Here is an 11,602-nt window from a genome sequence, read left to right on the forward strand (position 1 = left end):
TAACCATTAACAGCAATACAGCGGTTCTGTCAGTCAGATGCGCGTGAAAGCTGCATGTGCTACTATAAATAACTAAAGTTTAACTAGAATCAAGACATCCTGCTCTATTTAAAAAGGCTATAATGTACACATTTGCATGACTTTATTTTCTGAAGACTACTAATAATATTAGGCATTGTTTACTGCACCAAAAACAGTCCTAATTTAGTTTTACATGACCATTTTCTGACCTTTGAAGGATACTTTTTTTTTGTCTTGAAGTCTCTTTAAGACTTCTAGACAATAATGACCTCTGTTATGATTGGCTAACCTTTTAGCTAAAGAGTAAAATAAAATTTCTGTTTTTATGTATGCAGCCTAATGTCACTCCAAAAATGCATGAGGTGTAGCAGATTGTCCTCGGTGTTCTCTTCCCAAAATTCACAAAAAAATGAATTCTTCATTCAATCATTTAATCTTTTCAAAGAGGTAGTTGACCAGATTCACCAAATGATTCGTTTCTCAAGTTCAACTCTTGATTCAATCCAGGATCCAGATTATCAGTCAGTAATGACAGAGTTATTGTATGACCTGAATTGAACTGCAGAAGTTGCATAGACTAATTTTATGATGTTTTTATGTTATTTTTCCAAGCATGAAAGTTTCAAATGCAAGTCATTGTAACTGCACAGACAAGAACAAACAGTAAATTTGCTTTTCCACAAAAGAAAGTCAGGCAGGTTTGGAATAACATGAAGGTAAGTAAATGGCAACATTTCCATTTCTAGATGAACTATTCCTTTAAGACACATCAAATCTTTTCACCTCATGCATGTCTTCTAAAAATAGCTCAACTCAGTCCGTTCCACTCATTAGAGCTGGATAAGGCCTCCTAATCTGTACTGGACTCTCACACACATTTTCCTGCAAAGCCAGTAACCATTGCCAATTACAGGTCTGTTTGGACATTCTGGGGTGGCTCTCAGGGGCTGATGGGAAAAGCTACTACACAGCGCCTGGAAAAGTGCACACGCAAATACTCTGTGTGCTGAAAAACACTTCGGCACCACTGGGACTGCAGAGAAGAACAAACCGAGGAGGCGTGTTGTGAGTGAGCTTGTTATGTGGTTAGTTCTAGACAATTTTTACGCTTTCATTTTCAAATTAAGCATGAAATGTGAGTATAATTAAATTGGCCATTAGATATAAAAGACATACTGTATGTCTAAAACATTAACACACACATACATTAGTTTAAACCCCTGAGCTGCTAATATGAGGTTCAGGGTTATTCCTTCAACAGGCCAGAAACAGAAACAACATTTGTTTGTACAAGTGGTGAGACCCTTTTTAAGATTAATGTGCTAATAATACACATACAGAAGCACGGAATGATAGAAAAACTCACAGTTTATTCAGTGATGAGTTATTGAGTGCCTAACAGAAACTGTTCCAAAACCTAGTGAGCTGCTTCGCTCTCTACTGCCTCCATTCACAGCTGCCTTTATTTTAGCTACAATGATAGCATATTTAAAGGCAACAGCCTTTGTGTCAGCAGTGCACCCTTAAAATGCTGTCTCGATGGGCAGCTCAAGTTTAGGGGCAGAGTTAGTGTACTTAATTTAGCAGACAGTGTATAGTACAGCATTCATGTGCATGTTCACAAGTGTACTCACAGTCCAGCGTAACATGATCTGAGTATCGCTCACTGCGTCAGTGGAAGAGATGTGAGGGCCAGTGATCGGACGGTTTGACACGGGTGGACTCGACAGGGAGACCTGGTATGGCCTGGAGGTGGCGCTAGCAGGGCTTTCACCATAGTTATTCATGGCAATGACACGGAAACGATATGTGGTACCTGTCATGAAAAGATTTATTAGACTAAATTCAATTTTTATATTTCCGTAGTATACTCATCATACATTTATGTCCCCAGTAAATTGGACCAGATTTGGAAGTGGTTTTCTTAGGTTTTCACATTTTCAAGTGCATGTCATGTGTAACAGGATTTACACACAGATATGGAAAAAAAAAATTAATTACTAGCTAACTACATAATACATTTTCCATTCACTTTTTAATTGTTAATAATTAAAAAAAATGTTTTATTATTAATTAAAACATAATATAATGTATTTATCCATGATTATTCAAATAACAAATAATGGTAACACTTTAGTGTGGGGACTAATTCTCACTATTAACTAGTTGTTTATTAGCATGCATATTACTAGAATATTGGCTGTTTATTAGTACTTATAAAGCACATATTAATGCCTTATTCTGCATGACCATAATCTACATCTCTTAATCCAACCCCATACCTAAACTTAACAACTACCTTACTAACTCCTAATAATAATATTGAGGCAAAAGTCGTAATTAATAGTTATTTAATTGTGAGAATTGGTCCCCAAACTAAAGTGTGACCCAAATAATATATTTAAATAATATTAATAAGGTCTGGGAATCAACCTGTGGGAACCCTGGTGTAACCTCACCTGGTTCCAGGTTGCGCACTTCCACAGACAGTTTAAGTGGTGAGATATTATCAGCCGCGATGATCCAGTCTCCACTTCGGCCCTGCTTCCTGTATTCCACGCGAAAGGCCGTGATTGGAGAGCCACCATTGGCTCGTGGGATCCAAGCAACATAGACAGAACTTTCTGTCGCCATAGAGATAGTTGGGCGGTCTGGGGCCTCGGGAACTTAGGGATGAAACCAACCAATTAGAAGTTTGAAAAAACAAGTAATGCAAACTAAGATCTAATTATTGTTTTCCCTAAGAAAAACAGCAGTGCAAAATGTAGTAACCTTAACATCCATCAATGAAAAGACCAAAAGAGCAGACAAAGATAAAATAAACCAACACACACACACAACAGACGACAGCATGCCAGAGTCAATTGAGTACTTACTGAATGGGCTCTGAGCCATAGACACAGAGACGCAAGCAGAGAGAGAAAGACAGAGCAAAATTTATGTGGCAAATAAAAGTGAGTTCATACCCTTTAGAATATAAATGTGCACACACACACACACACACTCAAACTCTAATTACAGAAATACATCTCACACATCTGTGCAAGTGCAATAAGAATACTTCAACCCAAGTGACCAATTACTCGCCCTCATGTCATAGTTTGATATGGAACACAAAATAATCTTCTTGCACTCTTTTCCATATATTTAAGCATAGTGGGACCAGAAAGGTATCATATGGCTTTAGAAGACTTAAAATCAAACACGCTATTTGTGTGGACTCAAATTTATTTATTTATTTTTTATTTTTGGGTGCTTAACAGTGCCTGGTCACAATATAGTTTCACTGTATGGAAAAAGTAGCATGAACACTCTTCTGCTCCACAGAACACATATGAGAGGATTTTCATTTTTTTGGTGAACTACTCTTAGAGGGCAAGTACATCATTGATCATCATCAATCAAGCAGAAGTCAAACCTTTATGGTGTAATAGTGTTGTGGGACGTCCTCTTACCTCTGTCATGTATGACCACTCCATAATAAGTGTTAGTGGTTTTATCTTCCAGTGCTTTCTCTGGAAGGGACACAATTGGAGCCTTGGAGGGGTTCTTATTGGAGGAAGTTCTCTCTGAGAAGAAGAGTAAGACAAGTTATGATTTGATTAATAATGTTACTGTTGGTGATCATGCTGTATCCTAATGGAAAACATGGTTTGGAATTTTTTTTTCTTTTACCAAACTACGAGTGTATATTATGAGCAGCTAGTGGCAAAGGCAAAAGTTCTTTCCTATGTTTACTTTAATTCTAGAACATGCATGAGCTAGAAAATATACAAATATTTGCCAATGCAATCATAAAAATTCAATGCATCATATAATAATTTTTTTTATTACTGTAAATTACGTAAAAATGTAAAAGTATAATATAATAACATACATGCACTACCATTCAAAAGTTTGGGGTTGGTAAGATTTTTTTCTCTTATGCACACCAAGGTAGTATTCATTTGCTCAAAAATACAGTAAAAAAAAATTAATATTGTAAAATGTTATTATAATTTAAAACTCTTTTCTTTTTGTCTATTTCTTTTTTCTATTTATTTGTGTGTTGGAAAAACTCACATCACATGATCCTTCAAAAATCATTCTAATATGCTGATTTGGTGCTCAAGAAACATTTATTATTATCATGAATGTTGAAAACAGTTGTCCTGCTTAATATGTTTGTGGAAATCATGACATTTTTCAGGATTCTTTGAAGAATAGAAAGTTCAAAAGAACATACTTTATTTGAAGTAGAAATCTTTTGTAAATGAATTACCTTTGCTGTCACTTTTGATCAATTTATGCATCTTTTGCTGAATAAAAGTATAAGTTTGTTTCAATCAAAAAAATAAATAAAAATACTGACCCCCATACTTGTGAACGGTGGTTTATATGTGATATAAGGCATTCATTTCTAACCCAAACCACAATTCTTGACCTATTTTCCACAGCTCAGATTCACTGAATTATGATCTAGTTCTGATGTAATCAAAGCCAAACATAAGCTCTTCAGCTGGGTGAAATGCTGACTGTATTCTCACCCTTTCCAGTGCGGAAGGTCAGCATGGCGGGCTGGCCCTGTCCTGCAGCGCTACGGGCCACCATCAGAACCTCATATAGGCTGGACGGCTCCAGCTCAGACAGGGGCAGAGACTTCTCACTGCCTGGCACTCGCACCGTGTGCCAGTTCCCCACTACATTACCCATGTCATCCACCTACAGGGACATTCAGGTGACAGTCTAACCGTATGTAGTGATCTCATGCACACAGGCGTACCTTTCAAGCCTCATATTCTGTGTCTGACTTTGCACATACTGCACGTAAAGTTAAACAAAGAACAGTAACGTCTTTCTTATTCTCCTACTCTGAATCATGTCAAAAGATCAACCCACTCAACTATCCCTGAGAGCACAAGCTGTGTCACTTTTTCCTGAGCCAATGTGACAAACGCTGCCAATGCAATCTTGAAAAGAACCAGAGAAGTTTTATTAGCCAAGGGAGCTTATTATTGAAGAAAACACAGGCTTTAAAAGAGGAAATTACCAACTTCTTACCAAAACGCTCTTGGCTGGCAGATACTGTTGAATTGTGTTAGCACTGCCTTTTACAGTAAACGGCACAGGGCGTTGTTATGAGTATGTGCTCATTCTCAAATCTAATAACTATAAATCTGACCTGATAACTAACGCCAAGGGAAAAGAAGAGGGTGGAGCGAGATTCAGTCATTCTTGACGAGGTAATGATTATCTACATTTTGTGGCCCACTTAAAGTACATCAGTAAAACATTCATAACGGAAAATCTACAAGCGTACTTTATGATTTCTTACCTTGCGGTATTTAACGAAGTATGCATTGATAGGGATGCCCCAGTCCCGACCTGCTCGCCACTCTAGATCATACATGTTGGGTTTGTGCGTTTGTGGTGGGCTGATTATGATTGGTGCTTCTGGCGTAGCTTTGTCGCTTATTCTCTCGGTGGGCGTTCCTATAGTTTCACCAATCCCCTCCTCCCCTATGGAGGGGAACAGTTCATCACTCTCATCGCTCTGGATAGGGTAGACAGAAGGCTGCGTCTCCATGAGAGCTCCAGACATGGAACTAGCCTGGGGTTCTGTAGGGGAAAAAGAACAATTTTGGTCATAAATCTTATCTTTTTATTAGATTTTTTTTTTAGATATACTTTTTATTTTTTTAATAGTTAATTATTTTAATTATTCTAAAATGTTATTCATTTTACCAGTACACTGTTTTAAAAGTCATGTTGTTACAGTGTAATTACACAAATAAGTACCAAATAATATTAATTAACTACATTACTATAGTACTTAATATAGTGTTACTATAGGGTTAAGGTTAGGGTTAGGGTTAGGGTATGTTGCTTGTAATGCATAATGTATGCATAATATACTGTTATTACTATAGTAAGTATATGTAACATTTGTAACTAAGTCACGTTAAAATAAAGTGTTACCATTTTACTTTTCAAATATTAGTATATAGGATAATTAAACACAGCTATAGCACTCTGGCAATATGCAAGCCTGGAAACTACTTTTTCACTGGCATTAAAATAAAAAGCCAGGAACCTCAAAGGGAACATACAATAAAGCTCTGTTATTAATTAATTAATTTTTATTAAACCCCACCCAAATGGTCCATTTGGGAATCTGTGCTTCTGACACTGGCTTGGCAGCCAATCATCTGAGCAGAATTTTTGTGAACTTGGATTTAGTGAAAGACGACTTGCATACATGTGGGTTCCTTTTCTGTGCGAGTAGACATACACCATGAGCGTTGTATATATTACAATATTCAAGTCACCGCTGAGTAACGGTCAGATAGCAACTGAATAATCCAAGCTAAACAGCTGAAAAGCAGTTGTACAAGAGGTATGGTTTGTTGCTGGTTCTTAGGGTCTCTTGCTCTCAGTTGTTGGGTGCGTGGCACTGGTTTACCTTACAAAACAAACAGTCCCAGAGTCAGTAACACAAGAGCTCAAACTGGGCCCGACGCCAGCCGCCACACATTCCACCCTTCGGCCATTAAAATACCAGAGTGAATCAGAGTCCTACACCAGCTCTCAAACCCACCTTCCAATCATGTCCTGTTTGCTAGGGTTCCAATCATGTTAGGGTGTTCAGTGTGGTTGCTAGGACATTGTGAGGCTGTTCTATGCAGCTGCTTACTGGCACCCTCCTCACCTTCAAGTCAGTATGATATTCTAGTCACTAAATTTGACTCAGATACCACCTTCAAAGTAAGTCTATGGGCCTGTCCCAATACCAACACTTGCGTACTCGCATCAGGAAGTGCAAAAGACTGTCCCAGATCTGAAAAACACCAAACCTCAGTGCCCTCAACACACACTATTAAGTCCACACTATCTCTAAAACCACTTAGGAACAGTATTTAAGGCTAAGTCAGTGTATCCCATCATTAATGTTCAGGAACTCACCTTCCCTGAAATCCTAAGAATTCCAGGAACACTCTACAGAGCAAGTTAAATCAATTAAATATTCCATATAAGTTGGTAGTAAAACGTAATATGTTGCACATTTTATTGGTGCAGAGATGAGTATGCGTATTTTGTAAAATGTTTGCATCTGTCTATCTGGACTACTGAACAGACATTTAGTAAAGTGCAAAGTATTGAAAATCAAAATGTATATAAAAGCAGTCCAAAAGTAAGTCAAACGTTGAGTCAAAAGTAAAGTGAATACTTTATTTGCATTATTACAACACTATGATGTAAGTCTGTCCCATCAGGTAATCGAAAATTGTACACATAATTGGTCTTCACGCTTACTTTACATATTTTCGGTATTTGGCCCAAGTGTTCATATAAGTAGACAAGTGGTCAAGTGCAAAGGCCGCAAGTGTGCGTAGTGGGACAGACCCACTGTCTTTTTTAACAGTTCTATCAACCACCAGACAACTTGAGGTATAATTAATTTCCATAGCACAAACACTACTGGAGCCAAACCTTATACTTCGGTTACGGGTTTGTTCAAATCCCTAATCGTAAGTATGAGCAATAGTAATAGCGATGCTTGCCTTGACAAATACCACTGATGAAAGCATGATCCAGTAAATATTGTCCTGATGCTTTGATCTTCTCTCTTTTTCTGTACAGTAGATCTTTCTCCTTTGTGACTCACATGTGCCTGACTGTGTGTGATCATTAATGACTGGTGTGGTGGGTATAATATAAACATTACAAGGGTGAGACAGAGACACAGAAAGCGATTTGGAGAGGAATGGTCCGGCTTCAGACTGTGATCCCACTGTCAAAAACACCTCTGCCTGGGCTGAGCCAAGCTCACTGGAGGCTTAGCATGTATACCGCCCAGCATGAGAGGAAGTCACAGTCTGGATGTACAGGTTGCTGCTGCCAGCACAAGACAAGGTAAGGTGGGCAGCGTTGTCAACTGGCGACCTGCCTGCCGCTGGAGGCTGAAGTAGCAGGACGGAATGTGTGGTGATTGGACCGGCAGAGTTGTACCAACGGGTAACAGGAAGTGGCTTTCCACAAGAGAGAGTTACAGAGTCACCCTCCACACAGATGCCGCTTTCAGGAGGGAACAGGATTGTGGGCTATGAATTTGTCAACTAAAAGACCCCATGCATTCAACATTTGACATTTTGTGGTCTTTTAGGTCTTATGTACACTAAAAGGTACACTAACTTGTAGCAAATAATGCATTTAAAATGGCTTTATTTCTCTAATATGAAAAAAAAAAAAAGTATTGATCTTGTTTAGAGGATCATATACAAATTTGTGTCCAATCAAATGCTCTCTAGAATGAGATTCCACCTGCCTTTGACTAGCAACAGTAAGCAGCAAATCACAGTTCATTGTTGTGACAAACTAAAGCCTACAAAAAAATCAGGAAATTAAACTGCACGTCAAGACATTTCATGGGGTCTTTAAAAAGACAAGTCCAGTCAGTATCCTCGGCTAAATCTAAAGCATTAAATCCACAAAGTTTTTTCCCAGGCCCAGAGCTGATCACGTCTAACGCCGTTTCTTCTTTTTCCAGCGGCCTACGGATCACGTATCTATCTCAAATCTTGCCATTTAACATAAACAACTCTGCTTTTACACTGACCTGCATTTTATCAGTGCGAAATAAATCACCCATGTAGCCGAGCCAGGAAAAAAACGATACGAGCCAACATTTGGAAAAGACCTCCGTCATGTTTTATCTATTCTGAAGTCTGCATATCTCTAAGCTTATCAATCATGTTTGGAGACACAGAGCAAGGCTGAGGAATAGCCTCAGAGGAGGGCAGGGGAGGGCTGTGTGTGTGAGAGAGATGAGTATTAATAAATATAGGGCTAGTTGTGTGTGATGTTGACAGCTGGGTGGTCTGGTCCTCGTCATAACCTTGTGCAGTTACTCCTTACATTCCGCTGTCCAAGAGCTTATCCCCAACAGCACGCACAAAGCTCACTCTCACAGCCTTCTCATTGCCAGCCAAATACTGTACACCCACCCCAGCACCCCTTCTCCAGCCAACCTCCAGCTAAACTCTCTGCCCTGCTGGAAGGATATACAGTCCCAACTCACTCTACAGTAAACCTGTATCTTCTGGTACTTCTGCTAGTAAAATTCTCTTTTAAAGAATTTATAATTACCCAGGGTGTTCTGGGTAGTTGCCAGGCTTTTGTTAGTGTGTTCTGGATTGTTGCTATAGGGTGCATCGTCTTACCTGATTGGACGCTGAGTCTTCCTGCCGATTGTGCAGAGCTAATTCCATTGTCAAACAGGCACTGGTATATTCCCTGATCTTGAACCATTACTGAAGAGATGTGAAGGGAGGGGCCAGCGATTTGGAGGCGGGGTGAAGAAGCGAGAGGGGTGGAGTTGAGGAGCCATGTGATGTTGGGGGTTGGACTACCACTGGCAGTACAGGTAAATCTTACAGAGGAGCCTACAGTCACAGACTGATCTGACAAACCTTGCAGGACGCTTACTTGCGCTGTAAAGAGGGGAAGCGTGCTGGAGTTATTGTACACAACGAAATAATACAACTATTCTCCATGAAGTACTAAGTAAGTACTAACCTACTTAATATTTCTAACATATGATCATTTTGTTGTTCATTGTAAGTAAAGTATGTATAAAGAATCAAAAATGGCAATGCTAGCATTTGTTGTGCAGGAGTATAAACAGGTTTTATTTTTATATAAGTTTCCAAGTTGGACATCATGTACCATTTTATTGCATATTTCCCATGTATGAAAATTGGAAATTCTGAAATTCATTTCGCAGTTGAATGAAACAATAACTCAGACCCTTCATGCAAGGAACATTACCCAGTGATTCCATATAATCTGAACTACATGGATTGAGATGCCCCAAACCTTGGTGACATGATGGAATATAAATATTATTCCTTACCAAGCACATTCACAGTGTAGATTACACTGACCACAGCTCCACGGTCAGTCAGAACAGAGCAGCAATAATGTCCTCCATCACTCAGCTGAACATCATGCAACACCAGGTTGCTTTGCAACAGCATCCATTTGGAATTCAAAGAAAGCTCCGCCCCATCTTTAATCCATTTGACCTTTGAAGAACGACTTCCTGATATGACACATTCAAGGGTCAGAGATCCAGACTGGTCCACTGTAAGATTGCGAGGGGTGACGGGATAGACGATCCTTATAGGTGAAGGGCCTTCTGAATCTACATGGAAAAAAAAAAGAGTGCAATCACATTATTCCTTCATTAGGAAATATTGCTATTGTAATTTACAGTATACACCCAATATCTAACAACAGAAAAAACATCTCAGAATATATAGCTGCTGATTTTGTAGCAAAACTTATATAGTATGAATATGATATGGGAAGTATAACTCTCAAATCTTTGTGGTACCTAGAGAAAAACTAGTAAGAGTTTGCTCAACCAACCTCTGACCATGAGTTTAGTGCCATGAGCCTCTACTTGAGTCTCTCGGGTTAAAGGGTTATAAGCACCACACTTATACATGCCCTGGTGTTCTGAAAACACTGACACAATCTGAAGGTTCCCAGAGGGCAGGATTAAATACTCGTCTGAAAACAGACAAAAAGAAACAAACTCTCAAAATGTTCAACAGTATTATCAAGTGTTTCTGGAGGGTTTGGCATTTGAAGCTCTCTAGTCTGTACCTGTAGACTGTTCCAGCCATTTCCCCCGTATCCGGAAGCGTGGCAGAGCAGATGGATTGCTGCGAGGAAGTGGGCATTCGATAACAGCAGTTTCCCCCTTATTTACAGTAAATGTCCTCCGATGGGTCTCAGCAAACCTCTCAATATCTGAATGAAGAAAGCAAAAGAGTGCTCAAGTGCTTCAAAGCAACACACGTACAATTTTGCAATATGACCAGCTGATTGTACATTGTCCTGCTTTTTACATGATTACATATGAAGTAAACAAATAAACAAACATAAAATATTGATTTTGAGATGGAGAAGGAAGCTGTGGAGTGATATGAGAGATATGAAAGTAGCACAGCTAGTTTCGTAATTGGCTACCTTTGACAACAGTCAATTATACAGTTTAGCAATCATTATACAAAATATCTGACCAAAGAATGTGGCAACTAACCGATCAGAATCAAACATTTGCGAGAGCTTTGCAATAAACTGGAATATTCATTCATAGTAGCAGCAGTTCACACAAAGACCTTCTGTCAAAGAGGTGTTTATATTGGATTGTGAGTGGCAGAGAACATGTGCTTTCCACTGAATAATGCAGCCTTATCTGCAACCCTGATCAGGCTCTGGGTTCTTCATAATTCTGTAAAGTGGATTTAAATACAGTCAAATGTGTCAGAGCTGAGAGAGCTATTGCTAGCAGAAACAATGATCAAATTAGCTGAAATAATAATGTGCATATTAAATTACAGTTGTTCTGAGTGGTTTAAGTGCATCACTAGGTGGTTGATATGTGTGCAGCGCAAGTGGACCGCACTGCCCTGCTTCTGTACCACAGAGAGAGGCTCCACATGAAAAGAGAGAGACAGGACAGCTGAAGGAGAGAGACATGGGGGAAAATAAAGAAAATAATTATATCAACAGACCATAATCCATAAATATT

The 11,602-nt window shown here is 39.0% G+C and overlaps 1 protein-coding gene across 1 annotated transcript in view; it reads right to left on the reverse strand.

The window, feature by feature from the left end:
• The window catches only part of LOC107572717 (cell adhesion molecule-related/down-regulated by oncogenes-like), a 22,956-nt gene extending 11,791 nt beyond the window's left edge, over positions 1-11,165 (reverse strand). The window contains exons 1-10 of the mRNA XM_016259149.1: positions 11,111-11,165; positions 10,672-10,842; positions 10,432-10,575; positions 9,914-10,204; positions 9,222-9,491; positions 5,336-5,619; positions 4,548-4,722; positions 3,477-3,590; positions 2,481-2,687; positions 1,644-1,837 (exon numbers count right to left, since the gene is read on the reverse strand). Coding sequence (XP_016114635.1) covers positions 1,644-1,837; positions 2,481-2,687; positions 3,477-3,590; positions 4,548-4,722; positions 5,336-5,619; positions 9,222-9,491; positions 9,914-10,204; positions 10,432-10,575; positions 10,672-10,842; positions 11,111-11,165 — 1,905 coding nt within the window. The remainder of the gene's footprint in view (positions 1-1,643; positions 1,838-2,480; positions 2,688-3,476; positions 3,591-4,547; positions 4,723-5,335; positions 5,620-9,221; positions 9,492-9,913; positions 10,205-10,431; positions 10,576-10,671; positions 10,843-11,110) is intronic.
• Between the last annotated feature and the right edge of the window lie 437 nt (positions 11,166-11,602).

The sequence above is a fragment of the Sinocyclocheilus grahami genome, unplaced genomic scaffold, assembly GCF_001515645.1.
Source record: "Sinocyclocheilus grahami isolate Dianchi unplaced genomic scaffold, SAMN03320097.WGS_v1.1 scaffold1801.1, whole genome shotgun sequence".
In the NCBI taxonomy this organism is placed as follows: Eukaryota; Metazoa; Chordata; class Actinopteri; order Cypriniformes; family Cyprinidae; genus Sinocyclocheilus; species Sinocyclocheilus grahami.